Source organism: Toxotes jaculatrix, chromosome 4, assembly GCF_017976425.1.
Source record: "Toxotes jaculatrix isolate fToxJac2 chromosome 4, fToxJac2.pri, whole genome shotgun sequence".
Lineage (NCBI taxonomy): Eukaryota > Metazoa > Chordata > Actinopteri > Toxotidae > Toxotes > Toxotes jaculatrix.
The window spans coordinates 12,593,814-12,614,227 of NC_054397.1; the positions used below are offsets into that span (position 1 = coordinate 12,593,814).

Genomic DNA, 20,414 nt, shown 5'->3' on the forward strand with positions numbered 1-20,414 from the left:
TTACAAGTAAAGTCAGTGTGTTTGTATACAATTTTGGTTAAAATATGGTTCAGGGACATGTTTTTGTGTGTTAATGTATGTGACAAATAACGCCAGGTATTTGACCATTTTGGCTGCTGAGAAAGTCCTTATGGTGAATTAGAAGTTGGCCAACTGAAGACTGAGGTCAGCGGAGGGCACTTCTGAGTAGTTTTGTGTCCTTCTGCCATGACAGCCTTAAGTACAGCACTGAACAAACACTATGTATAGATCTATAGATGTATAGATACTATGTAAATATATTCATATACATGTCTGCATGTGTCTGTAGGTATATGCATAAATGTATGTGTGCATACATAACCATGTGTGCATCTAGTGTGGACTCTGTAAAGAAACTGTCAACAAATTACTACCATATAACACAATCTATCAATATTATCATTTGTAGTAGTAGTAGCAGTGAGTTGTACTATGTCATATTAACCACTTCTCCATGGTGTGCCGTACTACACTGAAGTGGTCAGTAGGGGGCAGTGCCGATCAGATCTGGATGTGGTGCCTCACTGCTGTCACTCATGAGGAGACAATGCAGTATGAATAAAAGTTACGACAGGTCCAACTGGTCAGACATAGTTCTGTATACTGGCATGTATCCCATGTTGTCTCTTTTATATGCCAACACACTGCAGCAACACACACACACACTATATAAACACACACACACTATATAAACACACACACACTGTCAGAGCAGGTGAACAGTTTGATCCCCTCTTTCTCGGTCCTCACAAATGGATCCAAACATAAAAGAGCCTCAACATCTAAGCCAGTCTATTAAGTCTGTCAGCCTCATAAAGGCAGTAACACATAATTGTAACTTGTAACAAATGATCAAAGTTGCCTCATACTGAGCACATCATGTATTTTACTGTATATCTGTCACAGAGAAGAAAGGCCTCCTTCATTATCATATTGTTGCCATGGCATTTCAAACTCAGGACTCTGGAGCAGAGCAAAACCATGCATGACAAAGAGGTGATGAGTGTTTGAAAGGCTCTAGTTCATTGGGACAGAGTATGATACCCAATGCACAGTAGGAAAATACTTTCAGGGCAGAAGCTACCAGTTTGTGGTTAATAGTTAGAGTCGGGATACTTGCTCGAGCTGCATTTCTTTGAGAGGATGAGCTGTGTTGTACCCATGAGAAGGATTCTGAATGACAAAGGTAAGACCTGCTATGCAATTTTAAACAGCCCATCATCGTCTATGCAGATTACACTAAGCTGCTGTAGCCTTTTCTTCTAGCGCTGCTCCTCTAAAGTGGACTTAGAGTTTCTCCTGTGTAGGACAGGAAACTGCTTCACACTCATTAAATCACTGCTGTTTGATATTCATTAATTTATCCCATTTGCATTGACATGGCTTTATTGGACACGTTGCACATTTCTGGTCAGTTCCAACTCTGTGCTTAAACATTGATGAGAGCTGTAAAAGCCGATTAGACTCTGTGTGTGTTTCTCTCTATTAATCCAGTTTAATTAGAGGCTAGTGGTCCCTGCAAACTTTTGGATGCTAATCCGCAAGTCAAGTGATGTCACCGAATACCCACATCTGGTTCACACTGGTTCAAACTGCATCCTGCCAACTATAAACTATATGTGTCTGTGTGTGTGCCCATGCGTGCGTGCACGGAGCAGCTGCACAGAGATGAGTGAAGCAGGTCAGTGAGAGGTGGACCTTTGTCCAGGGTCGGACAGCAGCCTATTATTTATTCATGCTGACGTATCTGACCGGCTGCCTAATTGCACCAGGAGGAGCCCAATTACCCACAGTGGCCTACAGCCGCACTGTCTCACATTCAAAGAAACTGGAAGGTGGATCACATGTCACCCATGACTGATGCCATGCGTCTTATTTACATTTGCAGAGCTCGGGTTCAACTCTGTAAACAAACAATGTCTGTTTCGATGCTCGTTCGGAGCAAGAATTAAACAAAAGAAACAGACAAATTTTGGTACAGAGGCTGAAAATTGTTTGCAGGAGCACTTGACAGGTGTTTGGTTTTGTTGCTGTGATCATGGCAGACAAAGGTAAGGTCTTTTTTCTGCTGTTTTGTTTTGAGGTTTTTTCTTTCTTTCTTTTTTTTTTTTTTTGTACACATCCAAATTCACAGACACACTCTGTTACACTAGGCTTCAGCGAGAATGTGAATTCCAGCTCTTTGACAGAGGACATTTCACATCAAGACCACAAGCAGCAGATCAACAAGGAGCCACTCTCATTCCTTCTTCCTCTTCCTCATCTTAACTCATCTTTACCTTCACCAGGTAAGATAAAGCTCTGAATCTTTCAACATTTCACCTCATACTAAGGATATTTAATCAAATACAAAAGTGTTCAAGCCTATTTTCTAGTACAGTGTAAGGGTTCTTCATATTCACAACATTTACAAAGGTTTTACACTGATCAATCATATGATCAGAGCTGCAACAGTTTACTGAACACTGAACAATGGCTTTAGCTTTTATTGTGAAAAGAAAAAACAAGGCTCTCAAATATACCTGTGTGTAGCATCAGGTTGCAGTCACCTATAGCTGAAGCAGCCATCCATATTTTGAAACTTTATCCTAAAGTTAGAGTTTCAGTCCTTCTGTTTTCTTTTAGTAAAAGGCCTTATGTTGATTTTCCTTGTTCAAAAAGCACATGTAAAATAATAAAATGCACCTGTGCTTTTCCTGAAATGACAACTCAAAACGTCTGCTGTGAAAAAGGTCAACTGTCAGTCCAAATTACCAGTATGTAAACCTCCTGCTGTTATGGAAAGAGCAGTAACAATAAACAGTTTCATTTGTCATGGCATGTACCGTAACCTATGCATATGTTTTCCATGTTCATATGCATCTCTTCTCCTCTAATTTCTCTTCCCTCCTTTCATGACGTTATCTTACTTCTCCCATCCAATTTGCTCCAATGATCTACCTCACAGACTACCTCACCATCTTATTCCCCTCCTCTCCCCGCAGTCTCCCCTCCATCAGATCAGGCCTATCTGCAGGCATCAACCATTTTCCAGCAGCTGCGTGAGGAGAAGCCAGTCACACTTCTGCATTATGGGAAGAAAACGGACACACCACTACCCAAGAGCGGAGACAAAACCGCACAGAGACAGGCCTACCAACTCGCCTTCAACACACTCAAATGTAGGATTTCTCTATGTATGAATTTCTGAAGTCACTCATATTGTTCCAGGATTTGAGATTCAAGTAGAACCATCAATCCTGCCAGGAGGGGACGGACTGATGATTAAACATAGAGTCAAGGAGAAATTAATTTGAACTACTCTACTGCTACCTCTGCAGACCTTACCCACCTCCTATAAGGCAGCCTTATCTCTATAATGAATAGCTGTGGAGTTGCAGCATGTGTCGACTCCAATATTCACTTCTGAATACAAGCTTCAACTGCAGACTGCAGATTAAATAGTATATAGACGTATAGTCATACATTTCTTTTCTCCATGTGACTGCAATTTACTAGAGCTGGAGGTGCAGCAGATGTCTGTATGGAAGGTGATAAGAAGGTGCATGCCATGGGCACACACAAACACACACACACGAACATGTACAGACCCATATTGCAACCACACATGGAAACACAGGAAGTATAAATTAACCTGATTCCACAGCATTCATCATTCATTAACAATGGGTCAAATGGATGAAGCTCATTGCTTTGGTTTTCTGGCCCACAACGTTTTTGTTTTGGTTCACTCTCACTGCTCCAGTCAACCCCATGTCCAGCTGTATGCAGCTGTTTTCACTGAAGAAAAGCTCTAAAAAACCTGGACATTACCTGCTCAGCACTGAACAGCAGACAGAACCAATTAGCAACTTGCTGCTCAACATAGAATGATGAAGAATTTAGTTGCTAAAGAGCCAGATATTTCCCTCAGGAGTTGGTGGCGACCAAATAAGAATATAAAAGAAGAGTGAATACTGGACTATATTTATCAGGTAGCAAGAAGCACGACTCCAAAATAATAATAATAATAATAATAATAATAATAATAATAATAATAATAATAATAATAATAATAATAATAATAATAATAATGTTCCTCCATAACTGCTGGATGTGTAAATAGGCAACTGTTTCCTAACGTGTTAGGCATATTAACTTTATTGATAATATGTCAGTGTCACTGGTTCTAGCACCCCCAAGTGGCCAAAAAAAAAGAATGGTGCTTTAAAAATGGTGGGTAATGAAACACTAAAGGATCAACACCAAGCTCAACCTCCTCTTAACTACCCTACCACTGAGGATGTATAAATTAACCCCTGATTCCACAGCAGACTATTCTGATTGGAGAAGAGGACACAGATGAGTAGCATAGGTGAGACAACAAACATCGCAAAAATGTTAGCAGTGGAACAACGGATAGCCAACATGCCTGTTTCATGCTTGGTGCAGGAATGACCTCCATGGCTGCCAGGAACTACAGGCCGATGAGTCCTCCTATGCTGAAAAAGCACAAACATCAATAAACACATAGCATTACAAACATGTAGGATAATCTCCATCACAGGAATTACTTTTTACTGACAAAACACACAAACTGCAATGAATTGTGGATTTTCAGAATAAAGAGGACACTGTTTTTGGAATGAGATGTCTACTGAATTTTCCGTTTAACTAATTTTAAATTTCACTTTTTCATTGCTATGAGAACCACAACCAAAGGTAAATTCACCTCATTTTTTCTAGGGTGGTGCTAAATATTTGAAATGGTATGGCTAGATACTCCATGAAATCCAGCTGTTGTTTAAACGTGTTTCTGCTCATTAACAGCACAATTTTTTTTTTTCTTCTAGACCAAGATTTACTCGAGGACATCATCACTGACAGCTGCTTCCACACCTCTCAGCATATTGTGAGTCCAGATTTGACATGTGGTCACAAGCCCAAAACTGATTAAAAACACTTCAGTGCTTACTCGCTGTCTGGGAGTTATCTGTCGTCAAGTGAAGTAGCTGTGCTCTCTCTGTCCATATGAGTGTGCTCCATCAGAATATGGTAAAATGCTGGTGGGGGAGTCAGGGATGCAGTTAAAGGCCATTTGTATTCAGATCTGTGCGTAGTCTGGCCGGTTATAGGTGGCAAATGATGCATACAGGAGTGAGACAGACACACTCTCCAACTGGGAAACTGTAAACGACACCATAAAACACTAAGCAATGACACATACATGGACAAAGAGAGACACTTAGAAAGTGTGCAGGGCATGTGTGTGTGTGTGTATGTGTAAATGATGACTTTATTGAGGGATGGGTGAAACATAGAGAATAGGCTGACAGGTCATTAGTCTGCAAGTGTGACTATAAAAGCTGCCACACAGCTCTTTGCAATTCCACACACACCTTTACTGCAATATACATATTCTAGCTCCCCCCCCCACACACACACACACCCTGAGAAAAGAGGTTAAAGGAAAGGATCACCATAAAGCAAATACAGGAACATCTGAGAAAAGTTTGCTTATACTCTTCTGTATTCCTTAAGGTGATTACAGTCAGTGTTTTAATGTTAACAAAAAAATACTTGACTACTTGGTAGTAGACACACCCGACTTATCACCTGACTCTGCAGTTCCTCTGAGTTCTGCAGAGCACTTCAGTGTCTTTCAGCTCATTGTTTCGGTTTTACAGGCCTGAACTTTAATGTTCTGGTTCAGTCTCACAGCACCAAACAACCAGGTTAGCAATTAGCTAATAAACACAGTGGAGTATTTAGCAGTTTAAGAGACAGATGTTTCCCTCTGGAGTTGACTGAGACCAAAGAAGTGCTAATAGGAAAATGAACATTAGACTTACATTATAAATATAAATAAATGCAGATGTCGCTCCATATCTGCTGTTTCCTAATACGTTTGGCATATCAGCTTCAAAGGTGTATGTCAGTGTTGTGTAGCTTGTTGCTGACACCCCCAGAATGGCCAAATTATCAATTAATGCAGATTTAAGATGAAAGTGTTCATGTTTTACAGTCCGCTGACTTGTTGCCGCTGGCGATGGTGATGCTGTTTGACCTCCAGGACCGAAGGTTTATGTTGCGTGAACGTTCAATAAAGGAAGGAGAGGAGCCTGTACGCGAAGTCAGGGACCTGGAGAGTAGTCTGCACAGGTGTGTGTGTAGATGTCAGGTGCTAACATCTCTTTAAGAGTTTTTATATTGCAGCTCTGAAAAAGGTTCATCAGCTGTGCCTTGATAGTTTTCTCAAATTAGGCAAAGTCCAGTCTATGAAGTACATTTCCAATGAATCATGTGGTGTGCATGTTTGTTACAGGTGTAAGACAAAACTGGCAGCATCTCTAGCTCGCTGCAGAGTGAAACAGAATCTGCAGAGTGTCTCCTGTTTTCTGTCCGATCCTGTCAGGACCAAACAGCACAGAGCAAAACGTCTGCCACTTTACGCATGGGTCAATACACTCAAGACCAGGTACCGGTACTTATTTCACACTTGTTCAGAATTGTATTCTGCTCTTATTTTCTCTTTGCTTTCATTATGTAAGTCAAGAGTTAAACTTAGAGAAGTGCAAAAAAAAATCAATAGTTATTTTGGTGGCACACTGAGGCTCAGGCTGCTGCCTGAGAAAGAGCATCACACCCAAGCCTCTTTTTGTTCTCGGTGCCATTAAGTGCCCGTATTTGGGAACATATTGAGCATACTAAACGCTCTGTTTTTTGCATTTAATAGCTTTTCACCTTTCTTCTTTGCTTCACGCTCAAGACTCCACACACAGTCTGTTTGAGTATTAATCTGCTGGGATTACATGGTGCACAATCCTGCACATGTTGTTGCAGTAAGAGGTTAATGGTCGGTGAAGTTCAGTGAGGCGTGTATGAGACAGGACGGTTCAGCATTCCTATGGCTTAAGGGTAAAAAGTGCTGCTGTGGCTTTTGCTGTAGAACTGAATGGGTCACTGATGTACTGTATCTATGTTACTCTATTTGTTGTGAATATCTGTTTTGTTTTGTTTTGTTTTGTTTTGTTTTGGAGGAAAATGAGGACCCTGTGATGTTTGTGTCTCAAATAACAAGCAAACAGATATACTGACAGATATATACTGTCCTCCATAGTGTTGAAGAGGTGTGTGAAGCATTGCAAAGCGCTGGCTTGTGTGAAGTGAAGAGCACGACTGACCTCAAGGACTCGACGTTCTGCCGGGACTCTCTCTGTCCAGACACACTCGTCTTCCCCCAGCAGCTTCATGCTCTGCTCCAGCACAGCAGCCTCACCACCACACATGTACTGAACATACAGGTAGAAATCTGTGTGTAGTGAAGTGTGTAACTGAGCTAAAAATAAATGAAAATCCCAAATGAGAAACATGCTTTCCTCTCTCAGGAGCATGCTTTTGAAGATAATTTTGGAAGACAGGTACAAGACTGGCTGGTGGACAAAGTACTACAATGTCCTGCTGAAGTAGTAGGCTGATTGCCAGTTTACCGACTCTGTATTTAAGCAGAGTACAAGGATTTATCAGTCTACTTGAGTTAAAATAAAAGTACTCACTTTAAAATGTACAGAGGCTGTGTGTGTGTGTGTGTGTGTGTGTGTGTGTGTGTGTGTGTGTGTGTGTGTGTGTGTGTGTGTGTGTGTGTGTCTGTCTCCCTGCAGGACAGGAGTGTGTGTGTGGCAGTAAGTGTGTTGCGCCCCCTGCTGTTTGATAACGGTGACGTCCTGGTGGTGGGGTCTTTCTCAGCCGTGACTGTGGCTCACATAGCTGTGGTGGCCTCTGCCCGCTCAGGCAGGGTGTTGGTGTGTGGTGCTGATCACACATCTTTACAGGTGGAAGAGATTCGGGACCTACTCACAAACATGGATATCAAGAGTGAGTAATAAGCAGAGACACAAACTTAAACAAAAAAAAGTCTGTTGCTTAAATATCTGAGGATCTTCCTTCATATCCCACTGTAGATGTGAAAGTCCTGTCAGAAGCGTTCTGCAGTCTGAATGAGTGGGACGCTACCATCCATCGTTTAAAGGTCATCATAGTGCTGCCGCAGTGCTCGTCCTCTGCCCTCAATGACCCCGTGCCCACCATCCACAGTGAACATGGAGGTATGTCATTTTCGAGAGGAAGGGATGAAACAAGGGAGAAAGAGAGAGAGAGGCCCAGTTCTTGTCTTCACCCTGAGTCTGAAGCGATGAATCCTCCACATACATAATCAGTATCTGAGTAGAAGAGGACTCCAAATGACGCATGAGCAACGGGATCTGTCAGAACATGTTTCCTGGACTTTTGCATTTCTTAGGCCATGAATTTATGAGGCTTCTTTTTATATATATATATATATCCTGTCATTCATTCTGTTGACAGACTGGGATCTATTACCAGACTTGTCTCACGGTTCTGTATCCCAGCGCAAAATACACACAATGGCCACCCGGCAGACACGGCTGTTAGCCCACGCACTGACCTGTGAGTGACACACACGCACGCACACACGCGCGCACACACACACACACACACCTTTCCAAGCAATAAAACAAACATTTCAATAAGCAGTATAGTATATATGACAGTATATATGAAAAGTTAAAGCTGATTACAGTTATGTAAGGAGCATACATACAACACATACACAAACACACTGGTCTGTCTTTTGTACATACTGTATACACTGGCCTGCTGATAAGATGCCAGTAGAATAGGAGGTTATTCTTCTTCATTCGTTCATTTTCTTCTGTCCTTTTCTCCATCTGTCAGTCCCAAAGGTTCAGACAGTGGTCTACTGCACACGCTCAGTGTATCCTGAGGAAAATGAACAGCTGGTGAAAAGAGTGTTAGAAAAAACACACACTCACCCCAAACTGCTGCCCTTCAGGTAAACACACATACACATAAACACACCTGCTCTCTCTTTGTGCAGTTATTAAGTCTCTTAAGTCTATTACATATTTAATTATGCAGTCAGACTTTTCATTACTTGTCCACAGGCTCAAACCACAAAAGTAATGAGAAAACTGAAATTAGTGATGAACTGTTTCCTCTACAAGCCAAACATAAAGCAATGGGTTTTTTTTAAAGAAGCTAAATAAGTTACATATGTAAGAAAGCACAAAGCTGAACACATTCAGACCCCTCCTGTGACACACAGCGACAGATGACTGGCAGCACACAGTGAAGCTGACCTGCTTGAACACTTTCCTCAAAAGGCCTTTGAAGCTGAATAATTGCGCTCTCTCTATCACTGAGATTCTGTCATATTGTTGTATTTTTTCATCCATCAAAGCAGCTCTGTTCACTGAGTTCAAACAAGATGTCATTTTATAAAACTAGACTTTATGGCTTTGATGAAAAAAAAAACCTCATTTGTTAGACTATGGCACCTATAACACCTTATAAATTAAATTAATTAAAATTACACAGGTACAGCGGTGTAGTAAATTGAGTTTGTTTTGTGATGATGCTGTCTCATAGGAAGTCTGGTGTAAAATGTCAAAGTGAGATTCCTTTATTATGCCTGCTTCACACTGAGATTTGGGTAAAAACTGCAGGACCTCTGTTGTTTAACATAAGTAATTTGCAAAACATGTATCCTCTTGCATTGTACAGACAACAGGTAACACGACTGCTTTCAGTCTTCACACCACATAAGAGTGTTAGATACAGCAAGCTGTAAATGAGCTAAACCTACACGCTCACAAATAAAATAGTTCAGTTCAACAGCTGCTCATGCAACATCTGCATGTAATCACAGAACCCAAGTGTAATGAACAGTGAGCTTCATCTCTGAGAATTACAGACAGCTAAATCAGGCTGAGAAAGACGGAGAGTTTAGCACAAATACAACAGATTTATTCACAAATACTGTAGTGTGTGTATGCATGACTGTGTGTGTCTGCATTTGAGTATTAATCTTTGTGTCTGTATGTATGTGTGTTTGTGTATGAGGTTGCAGTCACTAGGCTGATGACAATATAAAGGATCAGCTGCGGTTGCCGCGGGGACAGTAGTTAATCCTACAGTCGGGGTGAATGGGGTGGAGAAAATTTGGAAAAAAATGGAGTCGGTTTCACGCGTGCTTCTCCACAAAAGTCATTTTCTACCATCCATCCTCTCAAAGAAATCCAAATGTCATTACTTTAGGAAACATAAGCTCTTTTATCAACTTACTGAAGTGCAATGAGACGATCAGCAGCTGTTTCACCTGTGTGTTTACACTGCTTGTTCAAAGAAAAGACAGAGATCTAGCACCATGCTTTCTGTGTTGTTTTCAGAAGAGCTGCCACCGGAACTGAACAGTAGCAACTAACACATGCTAATCTTCCAAACTGTCAACACACAAATTTTCCATTCTTGAATGTGACAGTTCCCTTTTAAAAATCGAACAGGCCTGGGAGGAACTAAAAGAAACATTATATATGACTTTACACACACTAAACCGCTCAGAGGATTTTATGCGTCATTACACTATATGTGTTATTGCCTGTTTATTTATTGCTATTTGCTTAAAGCAGATGTAAGCTCATTTATAGGAGCCTGGTTTACCAACAAGGCATCACAGGCACTTGACTTGGAGCCCCTCCCCTGTCCACTTATATCTACAGTTAACAGTTGAGCATACTGTTGTGGCTAGCTGAAAAGTCAGGGATTCCCCCAAAATCATTACGATCCATCATGTGGGCACAATGGGTATCTGAACCAAATTTCATGGTAATCTATCCAATAGTTGTTGAGATAGTCAGTGGGATTTATCCTCTGCAGAACATGAACATCTCTTCTAAGATCTCATCTACAGCCATCCAGAAGCCGTCCTTTGAGTTATGCTGGATAAAAATTGTCAGTTTGTAGAATCATCAGAAACTGCGCTTCAGTTTATGAGTAAGAAAAGTTGGTATGTGGTTGTCAAAATAATTTATGGTACCTTGGTGTAATTTCTTGAAACTGTCAGTTCTCCTGTGCAATACTTTTATTAATTTACAGTAACACTTCTCTGACTTAATGTGGCAATGATGAATTAATGTTGCAGATGCTACATATCATCTTTTTTAACAACTGCTTTGTACAGTCTCACCTCCTGCTGTGTCTCCTCTCACAGGGTGAACGGTCCAATTTTCCCGGTTGACTCCCAGTCAGGAGACGCAACAGATTCCAAGTTCTTCAGACTCGAGCCATCTCAGTTCACCAACGGCTGCTTTATAGCCAGACTGTCCCGACAGGTGAGAGAGCAGAGGACAGAAGGTGTGAGACGTAGAGACTGAAAGGGAAAGATAGTGATAGAAATGGAGAGGGCAAGGGAACAGAGACTTTGTGGTGTGTGTGTGTGTGTGTGTGTGTGCACCTGTCTGATTGCTATGCGACGAGACCTTCCAGTAGTGCTGAGGCTGCACTCTTTTACTGTCTGTCTGCTGGGAGGTCGGCCGTCTCTGCTCGCCTGCACACACACACCCACGCACACACGATTGCTCATTGAAACACTGCAGCATTATTCCAATACTCCATAAAAAAGAGACAAGTTAAAGATGAAATATGTCTGCTCCGCTGAAACATTTCAGTACTTTAGAGCAAAGATGAATGGATAACTCTGTATCGTTCCTCCAGCCCGCCCTCCGCCCCTCCAGTCTTGTTGCATCACCTCGTTGCTCTTCTACTTGCCCCCTCCTCTTTCTTCACCCTGCTCATAAAAAGAAGAAAAAATACAACAGAAGGAAATGAGATGCTGCTCCTTTGATCCCCTGCAGCTCGAAAAAATGCCGCAGAGAGGATACTGTGCCTGTGTGTGTATGTGTTTATCTTTCAAATACACACACACAAATATGTACGGGGGGGGGGGGGCAGGTCCTGCTTACCTGTCCAGTGGCAGTGCACTAATTTAAAATCTAATGCTCATGTATAATTAGATTGACATTCACTCTCTCAGTGAATCAAATCACATCAGGGCTGCGGCTGCAGATTAAGTTACCCTGACGCTTCTGAGGTGGCTCACTGCTGCCCAGAATGAATGACTCCACTTGTGAAACTGTGCTGGTGGACAAAGGGGACCTGAAATAGATACACAGCAGCATGAAGACAAACAGAAAGAGAAGGGGTAAGGCAGGAAGGAGTCACCTCCAAATGTGTCTTTCTAAAGAGCAAAGGGAGATACAAGAAAATAGACGTCTGGGACCTGTAGTAATTTTATCCACTGAACTGATCTGACAGGCCTCCATTCATCATACCTCACTCTAGTATAAAGTATGTCTTCCCCATTTCATCACTCTAACTGTGGCAGCATAATTAAAATTTAAGCTTGCAAGAGACTCTGTGGTATTAAAGTAAGAAATAGAAAGCATTTGGTTGTAAACCAGAGTATTGGACAAATTCAATTTATGATGTGTTAGTGGAGCTAGACGGAAAGTAAACAACAGACATCACAAATGTAATTACAGCTCATCATGTGGAGGCCTTAAATGTGTGTAGCAAATTTCATGGTTCTTTATCCAAACGTTGTAAAGACATTTTACTGTAAACCACAAACACGAGCCTCATTATGGCATTCATGGAAGATTCCAGGGATACTCAGAGTAATTAATATAATTTTATAATAATATTTATCCTCTTGGGACCATAAATGTCTGTATAAAATTTCATGGCAATACATCCAATATTTGTTGAGATACTTTTGTCTGGAAAACAAGTGATGGACAGTGAGTGACCTCACAGCCATGATGCTTGCGTTACGGGAAAAAAAAAAAAAATCAAAGTCACAAGAGAACACAAATCTTCATTTGAAACAGGATCCATCTGTCCAACAAGCACTGAAAAACAACAACAACAAAAAAACATCTGACAGGCTGCTATCATTCATGCCTCTCTCTAGTATACGGTGTAGTCTTCCACATTTTATGACAAACTCTTATTTTGGCAGCATAATTAAAGTTTTGAGGCTTATAAACGACTCAAAGCATATAATGCTGTCAGAGTAAGATAAATGAAAAACTATGTGAAGGCATATTAAACATTGAAGAGAGTATAAAAGATGCATTTGCAGTATTTTAAGCAGTGTGCTGAACATCAATCAACCTTCACTAGAGAGGACAGTAAATGAAGATTCAGACTGACTGACAGACGCAGACAGAGCGAGGAGGCTTAAAGGACACTTCCGCTGTATGCTGTATATGGTTTGGTATCGAACTGCTACAAATACATAATACAACAAAATAAACTAATTTAGTTTTTTTTATCTGATGTTGCCACAAGATTAGCATTAGAGCTAATACCATCTTGGATTGATTCTTCCCCTTCTGCCGACATGGCGTGAATGCAGCATACCTACAGGCTCACAGAGCTGATAGCATGGCTATTAAATCTTACATACGGAGAGAGGGAAACAAGATAAGTGGTTCGGGGCAATAACTGTTGTGTTGCTTTCCAAATTATATACCACACTCTGCTCTGTGGGGAAGTAAAAGCCATCAAACCCCCTGCGATCTCTCCTCTTCGCTCCTCCTCTTCCTCCTCTGCAGGGTCACTTTATGACTGTGTTTCAACAGCAGCACGGTTTGTTGTACAGACCCTGTTACCCTGGAGACCTATAGTTTTAATGTGTTGTATCTTCACATAAAATCTTAAACTGCCCTTGCTTTTTCAGGCGGATCCCACTAAGGTAGAAACGGTCCAGGATGTGCTGGCAAGGGCTGCAGCAAAGGGCCTCCTGGGTGGAATAATTCCTGAACAATCAAAAACCGGCAAAAAGGGGAAAAGCAGGAAGAATCGTGCAGCTTCAGCCTCCAGCAAACCCTCGTCATCCTCCAGCCCTGAGAGGCAGACAGGAAGGGAGCTTGTAAATGGACGAGATCCAGGCGTACCCTCAGAACATGAAGAGGAGAAAGGTGAGGGAGACTTAAAGGGTAGCGAGGAGGAAGCGGAGTACAAAAAGAGGGAAGATGAGGTAGGGGAGGAAGAAAAGAAGAGGAGGGGTTACAAAGGGCGCAAGCGAAAGCTGAGACGACGACCAAAACAAACCAGCAGGGCTCCCGCCGTCTCCAAGCATCACCCTAAAAGCAACAAGAAGAAACCAACGAAGAGAACAGTCAACCAATCACATCACAAGAGGCGTCTGACAAAAAGTAAACAAAGACGAATACCTCGTCTGACACTGACTCTGATGTCCTCTGCAAAACCACCCCACCACTTGTCTCCAATCACAGCCCTTGCACACAAGCTAAGTGACAATCCAGTGATTAACTCACAACAGGCTGTCTTTAGTGCCCCTTCCTCTGCTGGAAAACATCCCTCACCTGCCCGTCCTGCTCCACCTACTCTCCCCGCAGCCTCCAAACAGGTGCAGACACAAAACACACAGCCTGAAAGAGCAGAGAAAACACAGAAGGATGTAACTAAACCAGCAAGCCCGTTTAAGGCCAGAGGAAAGGTGGTAAGACCAGAGGAAGTGTTGAAGGTTGCAGATTATGTCCTTCCACCCATTTCCTCCCTGTCCTCCAGTTCTCTGCGCACCAGGAGTGGCGGTTCTCTCTCTCAGCCTCTGTCCAGGAGCTCCCACTCTCAGCATGCCAACATGTCTGCGTCCTCATCCTCAGTCTCCCTGCCTGGGTTATAGAGATGCAGGGATTAAGCTCACTGAAACATTCCCAAATGAATTATTTAAAATTATTATTTAAAAAGTGAAAAATTGTATTCAAATTTTCAGAAAAGCATACATATTTTTTGTCAGCTGAATACTGTGAACTAAAAAAAAAAAAAAAAAATACTTACTCTACACACAGACACACAAAATCCAAGTGGTGTATTTTGTAATGCTGTTTATTCTCACAATTGGTTACATTGATAAAGTGTATAAATCAGTGAGCAGCAAACGGAAGCCAGCACATCCATCTGTGGGAAATGGAGTGTGTGTGCGTTTGTTGTTGTTTATGTGTGTGAGCGTGACAGAGATGCTGGGAGTCCACTGCTGCTAAAATCATCATCATCATCATCTTTCCCCTCCTCCTCCTCAGACCAGCAGTGGACATCCAGCTCTCAGGTGCACTGTACAAGGTGAAGATATATTCCTTTATCTGCCTTTTTCTGCAAAGCGGAGCTTGTTGTAGCATTGTGAGTTAACCAGGGACTGAGACAACGACACTGAGTCAAGAGACTTTACTTGCCCCAACTAATAAAATCAGTATATACCTTTATAAAATAGAATAAATAAAATAAAAAATATTTCTGTTCAGTACATACAGTCGCTCTTTCAACCGTCCAAGGGCATGCAAGGCTTTTTACGACTTTCTATTTCTCAAGATCAAAAGAATGCATAGATAATTGCTCAGTTAAATTCAGCATCAACTTAATTGACAACTGTGAAAATTTCCAATCGCCTCTCCTGTTTTCATTATTTGCTCTCGTATTTTTCTTATCTACAACAATGTATATCAGTATTTTACACTTTGGCCATTTGGTGAGTTCTCAAAAAAAGGCATTTCATTTCAAGAAAATCATAGAAAACTAAAGACATTCAAAAATGAAAAGATAGCTTATAACAACGATTAATGCCAAATGTTACATTAAATGGATATTATGTACACAACAAATTTTAGTCATCTCATTCACATTTCAACATCCTTGTGACAAAAGAAGGTGATGTGGTGATGAGTTTTCTCGACAAAATCTCAATTACACTCCTAGTTCCTTCCTTTGTGAGTTTAAATGTGGAGTTTAATACTAATACAGACGACAAGCAAGACACACCTTCACTAGGCCCTGTCCCTGTTGCTCCGCCTGTCCACCTTTCCTTTCTCACACAGAAGATTTACTGTGAAAAAATTCACAGAAATGAAACAATGGTGCTTTGATTTCGCACAGACAAAAAACAAAAGTAGCTTCTCACGTCTAACCACCGAATGTGGATTTTGTCGACTGCAATGGCAACTGTCGATTAAACTAAGAGATTTAATCAGCTGATAGCAGCTAGTGTTAACTAGAACTCTGTGATTGAGTTAAAAACTCTGTCTCTAATGGACTTTTTAATGTTTCAATTTTTAAACTAGTCTTATATAAGAACGGGTCCTGAATCTGCACTTGATGGCTTTAAGACAGAGGCTCAAGCTGAACGTCCCAGGCAAAAAAAATCAGTCTCCTCACCGGCTGATGACGCACCATGTAAGCCCATAAAGTAACCTAATGACCAGCCTCAGTTTGAGCCTCACATGCTTTAGCATACTGTACATTCAAAAAGTGGTTTCTCTAAAAGGTAATTAACCCAGAAGGTGGTTTAACAACACATTGTTCTGATGGTATTTTGAGTCCCAAAACAGTCCTCTGAAAAAAAATCTTCCATCTGCAGGATGATAAAAAATGATTTTAATCAATTTCCTAATTTCCAATTTTCCTAAATTGAGACACTCCTCTTGACTCCTCTCCATTTTTGTTTTTTATTTGTAAACAGGTTTTTAAAAAGATTTTCGATCCAGATGGTTAAAGAAATCTTTGGAGACTCTGGAAATACCACCAAAATAAAGCTAAGTGATTATACCTAATGACACTTCTTTGCCTTTGGAAATTATGCTAAATAACTATTGTAGGTATTAAGTCAGTTGGGTATATTGTTTGACTTTTATGTTATAACACATAAACACATGGTTGATTCCATTCCTTATAACTATATGCTTTTGTGTTTTTGGTTTTGGAAAGGCCACAAAAAAATACACCACTATCCAAACTGTTTCAGATGCCGAGTGTCTCTCTTACTGTTTCTGAAGGTGGAGAAATCCAAAGCTTGACAGGGGGACAGATGATCAGCATCTACCTGCCCCTACATCCCAGAGATCTGTCTGGGGGTTGATGATTTTAATTACAAAGAGGAACTTCACAAGATATTACCATACATCCAAGCTTGTCAGATATGTGAAAATAAGGAGCTACAAGAGAATACTTGAGATTTGTGTGAGAAAAATAAACAAACTGAGCAAAAGCATGTGATCTTGTGGCACTGATGAAACCAGATGCACAGTAAGTGAGTAGGCAATAAAAAAAAACAAAAAACAGAAGGCGCATTCAAGTGAACAGAACCCTGGAGACAGATAGATAGCAGCCCAGGAAAGTCCTATTGGTTTGAGTCAACATGTCTCTCTGTTGGCTTTCCTCTCAAACAGCCGAGGCTGGATAAAATCATTCTCTCACCTCCTCACAGTTCAGAGAAAATCATCGCAACCATGCCCAGGTATAAAAACACATTCCTCAAGTCTTCTTTTTATTCCTCCAGGCTTTCTTATGCCGCCAATCCCCTTTTATTAGTGGACACAAAGTCTCCGAGGACTGATTCTGAGGTGGGATTTAAAGTCAAATTTCCTCCAGCATGTGTATCAAAGAGCAGCAGCAGCAGCATGCTGATGTCTCCTGTGTTTGGAGCAGCAGTCTAGTACTGTTTAACAGAAAGCAGGCGAGCAGAGGAGAGAGGGGTAACACGGTCCGTCCCTGCCTCTCTTCCTCTGTTATGGCTATCGTCTGTCATTTTCCAAGGGAAAACAGAAGGATAAGAACGAGACGTAAACAGAAAGCATATGTAGGATGTTTTCGGGTGAAAGGTCACCACTCGTTTAGTCCCTCCAGGCTGATTCTTGCACAATTGATGAGAAACAAAGAGTTAAGAAGACAGGATAAGCAATGTGTCTTCTGATTTCCCATCCCTTCGGTCTCTGAAAGCAGCAGCAGTGTATTGATATTGTCTAGAATGATTCACTTTTCTATAAAAAGTTCATGCAGGATCAGTTGAACAGGTGAGTGTGTAGACTCATGGCTAAATCTCTTTAGTTTGCGGTCGCTCCCTTCTTTCTTCTGCTCATTACTTGCTGATATGAAAATCAGACACAATGGCTTTCGTGATTCCTTCCCTTCTATTTACTTACTCACTTTTATGTTACTGTCTACTGAGGATAGTGACAAAGATGGACGGGGGGTGGGGGGACTCCTACAGGCTAACAGGACAATCAGGTGATTGACAGTGGGTGTGTCCACGTATGCAAGATCATGCTGGCAGCACAGGCACAGACACAAATACAATAAGAGCATGGAGAGATCAGCAGTTTGGGCAGCTCTTCTGCTAACTCCTTCTCTGCGCTGAGGGGGATGAGAGTTAATTCTATGTACAACATTTCTCGTGGTTGTTCCTTCTTGATGTGGGGTTAGAGTCTTTATTTGTCTTAGTTATTTTGAGGAAACAGACTTGACAGATTTACTGCTCCGGATCTAATAAAACTCTCAAGGTGTAAGTCCAATGTTGCTCCAGAAAAGCGAAGGAATCATGACAGGGTGTTCTAAACCGTGGGGGCTTTGCTGTGTTTCGGTTGTTATTGGGGCCTGTGGCCGTGACGGGTTTTGGCAGCGATGATACTAGTTACCATGGTGACTGCGGGCTGTGGCACGGTGAAGCAAGTAGCGCTTCACCGTGGTTACTGCGGCAGCTCGGTGACGGGTCTTTTCTGTTTGAGTGTGTCGATGAGAGACAGGACACCTCTCTTCACGCTGGTCGAGACCCGGCGGGACACCGAGTCACCGGGGGGCGACGAGCCGCAGGCCTTCTGGGAGGGTGGTCGAGCAACCAAACACTTCTGGTACCGCAGCTGAGAGAGAGTGGGAGGGAGGAAGGGCAGGAGAGAGAGAGAGAGAGACATAGTGTAAATAATAGAGAGTTACAGCTGCTCAGTCTATGACTGTGGCGGTTTGTGATTGTATGTGTGTGAGGAAGAGAGACAGAGAAGGGAAAGCTGGACCGGTGCAGGCTGCCAACTGTGATCAATAGTAATGACTGATGATTCTTGTCACCGTGAATCAGTTTTATTGTGTGTGTGTGTGTGTGTATGTGTGTGTGGCTTCTGTCCATATATCCAAAGTTCTGATGTGTGATCAATATTCCAGCCAGCAGTCGACAAATCTTGTGACTCACACACAGGAGAGACGAGGAAGATGAGTAACCTCCAGTAGGGCTGCATTATAACAGAAACACCACAGAGGTCATTCTGGACAGTGATTATGGACATTACAATGACAAAATAAAATCATTGGAAAGGTATTTTAGTAGGTTGATTGCAGCGGTTGCTAATTCCATGTACATGTGTCCTCTCTGAAATCTTTTCCTGCGAAGCAGTGAACAATGTGTAATTCAATCTAAAACAATTTAAACAGAAAATCTATAACAGATAACTTGGAAGGACGTCCTCTCTCAAAGACAAGTGATGCTGAACGCACTATATTTTAACTTTAGGTGGCTTCTCTTGATGTGAAGGCATGTTTTACACCAACAGTGCCCTGACAGAGGGTCCCATTACAACCTGAATAGAGCGCATGGATTGGACAGTAAAACACCCATCTGTCAAGACCAAAAAACTAAACCTAACTACTGAACTAAACTGCAGGCAAGGACATTCACTCACAGAAAGACAGGCTTTAAATGTCTATGCCTGTCTGTACTTTCAGTGAACAACCTTGGTTTAAATACAATTTGAAAAATGCAAGTATTTTTGCACTTAGTACCTTAACTTCAATTAGGAATGAAAGTACCCTTTTATGAAGACCAACTAGTTAAGGTTATGCATATCTAAAGTAATTTGTTTGCTGTTGTGTTTTATGGAAGAATTTTCTGAGTTGCACGTACAAACAAGTCCTAGATTCTTTATTTTGTTTCTAACCATGAAAACAGTTTTGAAAAACAACATTAACTCAGCGTTTTCCTTCAGATAATGAATGTACATTAAGTTTATCTATTTACAGTACCATGCTTTCTAATCCCTCTACAGTCTAGAGACTAAGATGATCACTTCATACATGGTATACAATTAGGGTTACGTTACAATTACATTAGAGCATGCATCTATGTGAACAGGGAGATTCCTTTATCTCTTGACTAACCTAGTAAGAGTTGGCTCAGAGTATTTGAGTCATGGTTTCAGCTCTGCGTTCTCGCTCAGTGACTCACCATACAAGCTGCCTGTACAGCTTCAGACACACTCCCAGCGTTAGGCTCACACCAGAAGACGTGACAGTCAAAGCGATGCCCGCCTGCATCCATGATGAAGGCAAATGTGTGCACGTCACGCCCAACGCCCATGAAAGACAGGAAACGCACGCGACACTCCACCAGCACTTCCTCTTCATCCTGGTCAGAAACATTGGTGCGCGAGATCAGCCACAATGTCACAGACATGTGGAGTACATACATTTATGATTCAAGTTTGTTTGTATTTATTTGTATTTCTCAAACTGTTTATATTTCAGCAGGGAGGAGAGAATCTCAGGCATCTTTGTTGCTGCCCATAAATTTTAATTACCTTTCACTACAGAAGAGGGCAGTAGCATTTAAGTCCCCCAGCCAAACCTCTCAGACTATTACCAAGCCAAGCAGGGGAAACTGGGGGAAGCAGTTTTTAAAAACATGTATAAGGGCAACA

The 20,414-nt window shown here is 41.6% G+C and overlaps 2 protein-coding genes across 5 annotated transcripts in view; one reads left to right on the forward strand and one right to left on the reverse strand.

Moving 5' to 3' along the window:
• The first annotated feature begins 1,164 nt into the window (after positions 1-1,164).
• On the forward strand, positions 1,165-14,590 carry LOC121181104 (putative methyltransferase NSUN7). Its single transcript, XM_041036905.1, has 13 exons — positions 1,165-1,207; positions 2,175-2,309; positions 3,006-3,182; positions 4,854-4,912; positions 6,026-6,162; positions 6,326-6,478; positions 7,121-7,304; positions 7,662-7,875; positions 7,962-8,105; positions 8,365-8,466; positions 8,755-8,872; positions 11,090-11,210; positions 13,622-14,590. Exons 1-13 carry the CDS (start codon positions 1,165-1,167, stop codon positions 14,588-14,590), a joined length of 2,556 nt encoding a protein of 851 aa, XP_040892839.1.
• Positions 14,591-16,704: 2,114 nt separating this feature from the next.
• The window catches only part of LOC121180320 (amyloid-beta A4 precursor protein-binding family B member 2-like), a 41,955-nt gene continuing 38,245 nt past the window's right edge, over positions 16,705-20,414 (reverse strand). For all 4 annotated transcript variants that reach the window (XM_041035638.1, XM_041035637.1, XM_041035635.1 and 1 more), the window contains 2 exons: positions 19,943-20,122; positions 16,705-18,590 (listed from right to left, as the gene is read on the reverse strand). In XM_041035638.1, coding sequence (XP_040891572.1) covers positions 18,420-18,590; positions 19,943-20,122 — 351 coding nt within the window. In that variant the 3' untranslated portion in view covers positions 16,705-18,419. The remainder of the gene's footprint in view (positions 18,591-19,942; positions 20,123-20,414) is intronic.

Excerpts from the sequence above, each read along its gene's own strand:
- LOC121181104 (XM_041036905.1), top strand. The coding sequence starts at position 1,165 with ATGAGCTGTGTTGTACCCATGAGAAGGATTCTGAATGACAAAG. Across the intron at positions 1,208-2,174 it reads AAGGATTCTGAATGACAAAG|GCTTCAGCGAGAATGTGAAT; the intron begins GTAAGACCTGCT and ends CTGTTACACTAG. Across the intron at positions 8,467-8,754 it reads GTTAGCCCACGCACTGACCT|TCCCAAAGGTTCAGACAGTG; the intron begins GTGAGTGACACA and ends TCCATCTGTCAG.